This window comes from Pyrgilauda ruficollis, unplaced genomic scaffold, assembly GCF_017590135.1.
Source record: "Pyrgilauda ruficollis isolate IOZ18807 unplaced genomic scaffold, ASM1759013v1 scaffold668, whole genome shotgun sequence".
In the NCBI taxonomy this organism is placed as follows: domain Eukaryota; kingdom Metazoa; phylum Chordata; class Aves; order Passeriformes; family Passeridae; genus Pyrgilauda; species Pyrgilauda ruficollis.
This window is the reverse complement of record NW_024528466.1, coordinates 1-10475: the sequence shown is the minus strand read 5'-3', so window position 1 is coordinate 10475 and position 10475 is coordinate 1. Positions and strand designations below refer to the sequence as shown.

The following is a 10475-nucleotide window of genomic DNA, read 5'->3' as shown; positions in this document are numbered from 1 at the left end:
CCTGTGCCCCCCCATAAACCCTAAATCCCCCCAAACAGCCCCTGTGCCCCCAGAACCCCAAAATGCCCCCAAATCTCCCCAAACACCCCCTGTGCCCCCCAGAACCCTCGGGCCAGGGGGAGCTGGGAGTCCGGGAGAGGAGGAGGAAGAGGAGAAGAAAAAGAAGCAAAAGAAGAAAAATGCCCCCCAGAACCCTCGGGCCAGGGGGAGCTGGGAGTCCGGGAGAGGAGGAGGAAGAGGAGAAGAAAAAGAAGAAAAATAAGAGGAAGAGGAGGAGGAAGAGAAGCAGAAAAGGAGGAAAAGGAAGAGAGGAGGAAGAGGAGGAGGAGGAAGAGGAGAAAAGGAGGAGGAGGAGGAAGAAGAAGAGAAGGAGGAGAAGAAAAAGAAGAAAAGAAAAAGAAGAAAAAGAAGAAGAAAAAGAAGAGGAGGAGGAGGAGGAGGAGGAAGAGGAGGAGGAGCCCAGTGCCCAATGCCAGGCTCGGGAGGAAGGAAAGGGAATTTGGGGCACCCGAATTCCTGGAAAAGGAACAGGGGGGGAACAACCCCCCCCGGCTGGGGAGGGGGTCAGGATGGGACCCCAGCCCCCACTCCTGAGGAGGCAGCCCCAAATTCCCCAAATTCCCCAAATCTTCGTCATCTCAGCCCAAATGAGTCACCCCGCCCCCGCTTCCTCCGCCCGCAGGGACAATCCCGGCGGGCTGGGGGGGTCCCCGCACCCCAAAAACCCCACGGGGGGGGGGCTCCAGGCAGCCCCTCTCCCCATAAAACAGCTCTGACTTAAGGTGGGGGTCCCCCCAAATTCCCAGGGTCTCCCCAAGGACCCCCCCTTGCCCAAAAACGGGGGGGAAAAGGGCAGGGATTGAGGGGGGGGGTCTTTGGGGAGACCCTGGGAATTTAGGGGGGACGCCCCCCGCCCTAAAAATGGGGGGAAAAGGGCAGCGATTTGGGGGGTGGGGCGCTCCAGGCAGCCCCTCTCCCCAAAAAAACATCTCTGACTTTAGGTGTGATCCCCCCAAATTCTCCCCAAGGACCCCCCTTGCCCTATAAAGGGGGGAAAGTGCAGTGACAAAAAAATTAAATTTCTGCCCCCCAACATCCCGGAGCCCCCCAGGGGAAAACCCCACACCTGGAGCGTGACAGAAACCCCAAAAAAACCCCGAATTTTTGTATTTTTTTGGGGGGGATTTTGCCCATTTGCATGAACCCCTCCTCGGAGCTGCTTCCCCAAAATCCCCCCACCCCGGGGGGGGCCCGCACCCCCTTTTCCCGCAGCTGCCCTCGCGTTTTTGGCCTTTAAAGCCTTTTTTCCCCTCCCCCGGCCGGTGTTTGTTTGCGGCCGCTTCGGGGAAGCGGCGGCGGCTTCTGAGAAACGGGGGGGGAACGGCGGGGGGAGCGGGGAACGGGAAACGGCGCCCGAAACTGCACCCCGAAAGTGCTGCAGGAACCTGCACCCCGAAACTGCTGCAGGAACCCCGAACTGCTGCAGGAACCTGCACCCCAAAACTGCTGCAAAACCCACCCCAAAACTGCTACAGGGACCCCAAAAGTGCTGCAGGAACCCCGAACTGCTGCAGGAACCCCGAAACTGCTGCAGGAACCTGCACCCCAAAACTGCTGCAGAAACCCCAAACTGCTACAAAACCCACCCCAAAACTGCTACAGGAACCCCGAAACTGCTACAGGAACCTGCAACCCAAAACTGCTGCAGGAACCTGCACCCCAAAACTGCTGCAGGAACCCCGAAACTGCTGCAGGAACCACCCCAAAAGTGCTACAAAACCCACCCCAAAACTGCTGCAGAAACCCCAAACTGCTGCAGGAACCTGCACCCCAAAACTGCTACAAAACCCACCCCAAAACTGCTACAGGAACCCCGAAACTGCTGCTGGCACCCCGAAACTGCTGCAGGAACCCTGAAACTGCTACAGGAACCACCCCAAAACTGCTACAGGAACCCCAAAACTGCTGTAAAAACCTGCACCCCAAAACTGCTACAGGAACCCCGAAACTGCTGCAGGCCCCTGCACCCCAATTCCTCCCCACCCAAGGTCCCCACTCCGCACCCCAACTTGCCCCACCCCATCCCCAGGGAGCCAGCAGCACCCCAACTTCCACCTGCACCCCAACCCCTCCCAACCACCCACACCCAAATTTAGGGGCCACCAACACCCCAAATCCTGGGATTCCCCCCCACCCTGAGCTCCCCCTGAACCCCAAAAAAAAACCCCTGAGACACCCCAAACCCTCTGAGCCACCCCAAAATCCCTGAGACACCCTAAACCCCCAACCCTGAGCTCCCCCTGCACCCCACCCCAAATCCCCCCACCCTCCCTTTGCATGTTTCCATGGCAACCCCCGCCCCGAGGCCCGAGCAGGCCCAAAATATCCCCAAAGTCACAGCGGCGAAAAAAAACCCCAAAAACCACCCAAAAACCGGAAAAACAGAACGAAACAAAACAAAAACCACCCCAAAAAAGGCAGAAAAGCAACACCGGGCTGAGTCTGGGGAGCAGGGCCTCGGGCGGGCTGGCCAGATGTGGATTTTGGGGGGAAATTGGCATTTTCAGCAGATTTTGGGGCAGGGTTTTGCATTTCCAGAGGATTTTGGGGTGGGATTTTCCATTTCCAGATGATTTTGGGGTGGGATTTTGCCTTTTCAGAGGATTTTGGGGCAGGATTTTGCATTTCCAGCAGATTTTGGGGCAGGATTTTGCATTTCCAGCAGATTTTGGGGCAGGATTTTGCCTTTTCAGAGCATTTTGGGACAGGATTTTGCATTTCCACAGGATTTTGGGGCAGGATTTTGCATTTCCACAGGATTTTGGGGCAGGGTTTTGCCTTTACAGAGCATTTTGGGGCAGCATTTTGCATTTCCAGATGATTTTGGGGCAGGGTTTTGCCTCTGCCACCCACCCCAATCCTGCAGGGGTGGGAATTTCTGGCGCAGGGGCGTTCAGGGACCCCCCAAAAGAGGGAGAAAAAACGAAATTTAAAAAGCACAAGAGCCCCCCGGCCGGGGGGGAGTGGGTGAAAAGGAGTTTGGGAAGTGAGGAATGAGGAAGAATAAATAAAAAATAAAAAAAAAAGACATTTATTAATGGAACCACAGCTGGCCTGAGCATCGAAGTCACCTTGAGGGAGCGGCCCCAGAAAGCAGAAATTTGACATTTTTCGGGTGTAAAGTGAATTTTACATTCTTTACTCTGCGTGGCTCACGGCTTGGAGGAGGAGGAGGAGGAGGAAGCAGCCAGAATGAACTTCCCCAGCTCCCCCACCCCCGCCAAAAGGGACCAAAAAATTAAAATAAAATAAAAAAAAAAAGATTTAAAACCCAACAGAAACATCAGCTGTGGCCACTGCCGCCCCAGGGAAGGCTGGAGCCACAGGAATTCTGCTTCCCACCAGGAACGAAGCCACAGCCAGAGGGAATTCCTCCTTTTTGTATCTCCAGCTCTGCAAAAATGTATATATTCCACAGATTTACAGACATTTACAGCTTCCCCACGCCCTCTCCCCCGCCCACCGGGGGTTTTATACATAATTACAAAACGCAGTTGTTGTTTCTGAAGTGTCTGCGCGCAGCCAAGGCTGTTTGGGGCCAAAAAAAGTGATTTTTGTGAAGCCCCCAGGGGAGGGAAGGGGCTGGGCAGCACCTGGCAGCAGGTGAGGCTGGCACAGCATCCCCAGCTTCTGCTCCAGAGCAGAAGTTTAGGCAGAGCAGCAGCAGCTGAAGGTGCTATTTCCAGGAAAAAATAATAATAATTAAAAAAAAAAAAAAAAAAAAAAAAAAAACAAAAAACACCAGCTGTTTGGGGCCAAAAAAAGTGATTTTTGTGAAGCCCCCAGGGGAGGGAAGGGGCTGGGCAGCACCTGGCAGCAGGTGAGGCTGGCACAGCATCCCCAGCTTCTGCTCCAGAGCAGAAGTTTAGGCAGAGCAGCAGCAGCTGAAGGTGCTATTTCCAGGAAAAAAAAAAAAAAATTAAAAAAAAAAAAAAAAAAAAAAAAACAACCGAAAAACCCCAAAAACCACAAGCCTGAAAACGCCTGCTCCTCCTGCAGGAGCTGCTGGAGTTGGTTCCTCTGGGATCAGAAGCAAAAATCCACCTGAGCTCCTCCGGGTGAGGGGAGGAGAGGGAAAACTCTTCCAGAAGCCAGGAATGCTGCGCCCACCAGCCGGGATCACCTTCCTCCTCCTCGGGGGCTGCTCCAGGGACGGCTCCGTGTCCTCCTGCGGGGGTCTGCAGCCAGAACCTGGGGGTGGGCAGCCCCAGGGAGACAGTCCTCCAAAATCTGCTTTTGGGAGTAGCCAGTCCTTCCAAAATCTGGTTTTGGGAGTAGCCAGTCCTTCCAAAATCTGATCCTGGGCAGCTCCAGGGAGACAGTCCTCCAAAATCTGGTTTTGGGAGTAGCCAGTCCTTCCAAAATCTGCTTTTGGGAGTAGCCAGTCCTTCCAAAATCTGCTTTTGGGAGTAGCCAGTCCTTCCAAAATCTGGTTTTGGGAGTAGCCAGTCCTTCCAAAATCTGATCCCGGGCAGCCCCAGGGAGCCAGTCCTCCAAAATCTGGTTTTGGGAGTAGCCAGTCCTTCCAAAATCTGATCCTGGGCAGCTCCAGGGAGACAGTCCTCCAAAATCTGGTTTTGGGAGTAGCCAGTCCTTCCAAAATCTGCTTTTGGGAGTAGCCAGTCCTTCCAAAATCTGGTTTTGGGAGTAGCCAGTCCTTCCAAAATCTGATCCTGGGCAGCCCCAGGGAGACAGTCCTTCCAAAATCTGATGGTGGGCAGCCCCAAAGAGCCAGTCCTCCAAAAATCTCGTGGTGGGCAGCTCCAGGGAGCCAGTCCTTCCAAAATCTGGTTCTTGGGAGTAGCCAGTCCTCCAAAATCTGATTCCGGGCAGCCCCAGGGAGCCAGACCTTCCAAAGTCTGGTGGTGGGCAGCTCCAGGGAGCCAGTCCTTCCAAAATGTGATCCCAGGCAGCCCCAGGAAGGCAGTTCTTCCAAAATCTGATCCCAGGGAGCCAGTCCTTCCAAAGTCTGGTCCTGGGCATGCCCAAGGAGCCAGTCCTCCCAAAGTCTGGTGGTGGGCAGCCCCAGGGAGACAGTCCTTCCAAAATCTGATCCCAGGCAGCCCCAGGAAGGCAGTTCTTCCAAAATCTGGTTGTGGGCATCCCCAAGGAGTCAGTTCTTCCAAAATCTGATCCTGGGCAGCCCCAGGGAGCCAGTCCTTCCAAAATCTGTTCCTGGGAGTGCCAAGGAGCCAGTCCTCCAAAAATTTGGTTCTTGGGAGTAGCCAGTCCTCCAGAAATGTGATCTTGGGCATCCCCAAAGAGCCAGTCCTTCCAAAATGTGATCCTGGGAGTGCCGGGGAGCCAGTCCTCCCAAAGTCTGGTTCTTGGGGGTCCCGGGGAGCCAGTCCCCCCAAAGTCTGGTTCTTGGGAGTAGCCAGTCCTTCCAAAGTCTGGTTCTTGGGGGTCCCGGGGAGCCAGTCCCCCCAAAGTCTGGTTCTTGGGAGTAGCCAGTCCTTCCAAAGTCGGATCCCGGGCAGCCCCAGGGAGCCAGTCCCCGCAAAGTCTGGTTCTTGGGGGTCCTGGGGAGCCAGTCCCCCCAAAATCTCGTTCTTGGGGGTCCTGGGGAGCCAGTCCCCCCAAAGTCTGGTTCTTGGGGGTCCCGGGGAGCCAGTCCCCCCAGAGTGTGACCCTGGGGCGCGGGCAGGCCGGGCTCACCGGATCATGTAGGCCAGGCTGGCGCCCAGGCCGGCCACGCCCGCGAAGGCCATCAGAACGTTCCGGATGCTGCCCTCCAGGTCCTCCAGGCGGAAAAAGTCCACAAAGCCCTCCTGGGGAGAGAGCGGCGAGCCTCAGAGCGGGGCAGGCCGGGCAAGCCCCCAGACCCACTGCAGGCTGAAACCCCCCCCAGACCCATTTCAGCCTGCTCACCCCCTCTGCTCCCCTGGACCCATTTTATCCTAAAATACACCCAGATCCATTTCAGCCTCAAACAGCCCCCAGACCCATTGCAGCCTGCTCTCCCTCTCTGCTCCCCCGGACCCATTTTATCCTAAAATATCCCCAGATCCATTTCAGGCTGAAACAGCCCCCAGACCCATTTCAGCCTCAAACAGCCCCCAGACCCATTGCAGCCTGCTCTCCCTCTCTGCTCCCCCGGACCCATTTTATCCTAAAATATCCCCAGATCCATTTCAGGCTGAAACAGCCCCCAGACCCATTTCAGCCTCAAACAGCCCCCAGACCCATTGCAGCCTGCTCTCCCTCTCTGCTCCCCCGGACCCATTTTATCCTAAAATATCCCCAGATCCATTTCAGGCTGAAACAGCCCCCAGACCCATTTCAGCCTCAAACAGCCCCCAGACCCATTGCAGCCTGCTCTCCCTCTCTGCTCCCCCGGACCCATTTTATCCTAAAATATCCCCGTGGGCATCCCCAAGGAGTCAGTTCTTCCAAAATCTGATCCTGGGCAGCCCCAGGGAGCCAGTCCTTCCAAAATGTGATCCCAGGCAGCCCCAGGAAGGCAGTTCTTCCAAAATCTGGTTGTGGGCATCCCCAAGGAGTCAGTTCTTCCAAAATCTGATCCTGGGCAGCCCCAGGGAGCCAGTCCTTCCAAAATGTGATCCCAGGCAGCCCCAGGAAGGCAGTTCTTCCAAAATCTGGTTGTGGGCATCCCCAAGGAGTCAGTTCTTCCAAAATCTGATCCTGGGCAGCCCCAGGGAGCCAGTCCTTCCAAAATGTGATCCCAGGCAGCCCCAGGAAGGCAGTTCTTCCAAAATCTGGTTGTGGGCATCCCCAAGGAGTCAGTTCTTCCAAAATCTGATCCTGGGCAGCCCCAGGGAGCCAGTCCTTCCAAAATGTGATCCCAGGCAGCCCCAGGAAGGCAGTTCTTCCAAAATCTGGTTGTGGGCATCCCCAAGGAGTCAGTTCTTCCAAAATCTGATCCTGGGCAGCCCCAGGGAGCCAGTCCTTCCAAAATGTGATCCCAGGCAGCCCCAGGAAGGCAGTTCTTCCAAAATCTGGTTGTGGGCATCCCCAAGGAGTCAGTTCTTCCAAAATCTGATCCTGGGCAGCCCCAGGGAGCCAGTCCTTCCAAAATGTGATCCCAGGCAGCCCCAGGAAGGCAGTTCTTCCAAAATCTGGTTGTGGGCATCCCCAAGGAGTCAGTTCTTCCAAAATCTGATCCTGGGCAGCCCCAGGGAGCCAGTCCTTCCAAAATCTGATCCTGGGAGTGCCAAGGAGCCAGTCCTCCAAAAATTTGGTTCTTGGGAGTAGCCAGTCCTCCAGAAATGTGATCTTGGGCATCCCCAAAGAGCCAGTCCTTCCAAAATGTGATCCTGGGAGTGCCGGGGAGCCAGTCCTCCCAAAGTCTGGTTCTTGGGGGTCCCGGGGAGCCAGTCCCCCCAAAGTCTGGTTCTTGGGAGTAGCCAGTCCTTCCAAAGTCTGGTTCTTGGGGGTCCCGGGGAGCCAGTCCCCCCAAAGTCTGGTTCTTGGGAGTAGCCAGTCCTTCCAAAGTCTGGTTCTTGGGGGTCCCGGGGAGCCAGTCCCCCCAAAGTCTGGTTCTTGGGAGTAGCCAGTCCTTCCAAAGTCGGATCCCGGGCAGCCCCAGGGAGCCAGTCCCCGCAAAGTCTGGTTCTTGGGGGTCCTGGGGAGCCAGTCCCCCCAAAATCTCGTTCTTGGGGGTCCTGGGGAGCCAGTCCCCCCAAAGTCTGGTTCTTGGGGGTCCCGGGGAGCCAGTCCCCCCAGAGTGTGACCCTGGGGCGCGGGCAGGCCGGGCTCACCGGATCATGTAGGCCAGGCTGGCGCCCAGGCCGGCCACGCCCGCGAAGGCCATCAGAACGTTCCGGATGCTGCCCTCCAGGTCCTCCAGGCGGAAAAAGTCCACAAAGCCCTCCTGGGGAGAGAGCGGCGAGCCTCAGAGCGGGGCAGGCCGGGCAAGCCCCCAGACCCACTGCAGCTCAAACAGCCCCCAGACCCAGTGCAGCCTGCTCTCCCTCTCTGCTCCCCCGGACCCATTTTATCCTAAAATATCCCCAGATCCATTTCAGGCTGAAACAGCCCCCAGACCCATTTCAGCCTCAAACAGCCCCCAGACCCATTGCAGCCTGCTCTCCCTCTCTGCTCCCCCGGACCCATTTTATCCTAAAATATCCCCAGATCCATTTCAGGCTGAAACAGCCCCCAGACCCATTTCAGCCTCAAACAGCCCCCAGACCCATTGCAGCCTGCTCATCCCCAGACCCATTTAAGCCTAAAACATCCCCCAGTGTTCTCCCTGTGCACCCCCAGACCCATTTTATCCTAAAATATCCCCAGACCCATTTCATCCTGCATACCCCAGAGTGTTCCCCCAGACCCATTTCATCCTCAAACACCCCCAGAGCCATTTCATCCTAAAACACCCCCAGCCCCATTTCAGCCTCAAAGATCCCCCAGACCCATTTCATCCTCAAACACCCCCAGAGCCATTTCAGGCTAAAACAGCCCCCAGCCCCATTTCATCCTGCACTCCCCAGTGTTCTCCCTGTGCTCCCCCAGCCCCATTTCAGCCCAGCGTGTCAGACTGTGCCCCCCCCCAACTCCCCCAGCCCCATTTCAGCCACGGGCCAGCTCAGCCCCCCCAGGGCTGCCCTACCTTTGACAATGGGCAGGAACACCCCAAAAATCTGCTTTTTACCCCCAACCACTCCAGGCAGCGCTGACGCCGAGTCGCTCCTACACCCCCACAACCCCCCCGGGACACAACCACACACCCCAAAACCAGCCAAAAACCCAGAAACATCGGGGAAAAAAACCCCAGGAATGGTGACTCACCCAGCCCCCCTGGCTCTCCAGCCACTCCCTCTTGGTGGAGACCAGGGCGTCGGTGATGATCCCGGCCAGCGAGCCGATGCTCTGCTCCTGCTTGATGCTCTTCAGGTGCTTGGCCACGAAGGCCCCGAAGGCCACCAGGGTCACCACGCGGCCCCAGTTGGTCACCCCGTCGCTGAACACGTGCGCAGCCACCTCCACCACGGCCTGCAGGTCCTCCTCCTGCTGGATCTGCAGCTTGCGCAGCATTCCTGCGGGATTGCCGGCGGTTAGGGGCAGGGAGGGCTGGGAGGGGTGGGACACCCCCAAAAAATGGGATTTGGGGTGGGATCCCCCCCAAAAAATGGGATTTGGGGTGGGACACCCCCAAAAATGGGATTTGGGGTGGGACACCCACCAAAAAATGGGATTTCGGGTGGGACACCCCCCAGAAATGGGATTTGGGGTGGGACTCCTCCAAAAAATGGGATTTGGGGTGGGACCCTTAAATTAAATCATAAAATCATTTCAACTAAATAATAAAAATTTAAATTTAAAATAATTTCAATTATTTTTAAATAGCATAAAATAATTTAAAATTAAAATTCATATAAATTAAAAATTTTAAGAAAATATTTAATTAAATTTAATTTATTTGAAGTTTGCCTGGCAGAGCAGCACCCCCAGCTCGACCTCCAGTGCCCTGCCAGGGAGCAGCAAAGGAGCCTGGGCTTTAGGAAAGGGTCAGAACGGGGCAGAACGGGGCAGAGAGGGGCAGAGAGGGGCAGAGAGGGGCAGAGAGGGGCAGAGAGGGGCAGAGAGGGGCAGAGAGGGGCAGAACGGGGCAGAACATTGGGGCAGGATTGATCCGAGTGATCCCAGTGGGAATTGGGGACAGGAACTGATCCCCTGATCCCAGTGGGAATTGGGGATAAGAAATGATCCCAGTGATCCCCCTGGGAACTGGGGACAGGAACTCCCATCAGAGATCCCAGAGATCCCAGAGGGAACAGGGGCCAGGAACTGATCCCCTGATCCCCTGACCCCTCTCCTTTCCCAGCAGCACGGCTCAGGATGAAACCGAAGCTCTTTGTGCTCAACAAACAAAAAAAGGAAGGAGCCAAAAAAAGGGACGAGCTGAGGAAACGGCACATCCTCCTGCAAGGAGGGGGGTGCTCCACCAGACAGCACCCTGACACCTCCCCGGGCACCCCAAAACTGCTGCAGGGACCCCAAAACTGCTGCAGGCACCCCAAAACTGCGGCAGGGACCCCAAAACTGCGGCAGGGATCTGCACCCTAAAACCCCAAAACTGCTGCAGGAACCTGCACCCTAAAACCCCAAAACTGCTGCAGGGACCCCAAAACTGCGGCAAGAAACTGCACCCTAAAATCCCAAAACTGCTCCAGGAACCTGTATCCTAAAACCCTCCCAGGAACCCCAAAACTCCTACAAGAAACTGCACCCTAAAATCCCAAAACTGCTACAGGAAACTGCATCCTAAACCCCCCAGGAACCCCAAAACAGCTACAGGATCCCAAAAACTGCTACAAGAAACTGCACCCTAAAACCCCAAAACTGCTCCAGGAACCTACACCCTAAAATCTCCCAGGAGCCCCAAAACTGCTGCAGGAACCTGCATCCTAAAACCTCCCCAAGAACCCCAAAACTGCTGCAGGGACCCC

The 10475-nt window shown here is 56.0% G+C and overlaps 2 protein-coding genes across 3 annotated transcripts; both read right to left on the bottom strand.

The window, feature by feature from the left end:
• Positions 1 to 3949: 3949 nt before the first annotated feature.
• On the bottom strand, positions 3950 to 7465 carry LOC121362759. 2 transcript variants are annotated; one of them, XM_041484538.1, is made up of 3 exons: positions 7434 to 7465; positions 5457 to 5516; positions 3950 to 5423 (listed from the first exon to the last, which is right to left on the bottom strand). In XM_041484538.1, the coding sequence occupies exon 3, from the start codon at positions 5161 to 5163 to the stop codon at positions 4180 to 4182; it is 984 nt and encodes a 327-aa protein (XP_041340472.1). In that variant the 5' UTR covers positions 5164 to 5423; positions 5457 to 5516; positions 7434 to 7465; the 3' UTR covers positions 3950 to 4179. The 2 variants fall into 2 exon arrangements, with proteins under 2 accessions (XP_041340472.1, XP_041340471.1); XM_041484537.1 differs by lacking the exons at positions 5457 to 5516; positions 7434 to 7465 and adding an exon at positions 5650 to 5891.
• Positions 7466 to 7609: 144 nt separating this feature from the next.
• On the bottom strand, positions 7610 to 9093 carry MCL1 (MCL1 apoptosis regulator, BCL2 family member). Its single transcript, XM_041484539.1, has 2 exons — positions 8815 to 9093; positions 7610 to 7894 (listed from the first exon to the last, which is right to left on the bottom strand). The coding sequence occupies exons 1-2, from the start codon at positions 9058 to 9060 to the stop codon at positions 7778 to 7780; spliced, it is 363 nt and encodes a 120-aa protein (XP_041340473.1). The 5' UTR covers positions 9061 to 9093; the 3' UTR covers positions 7610 to 7777.
• Between the last annotated feature and the right edge of the window lie 1382 nt (positions 9094 to 10475).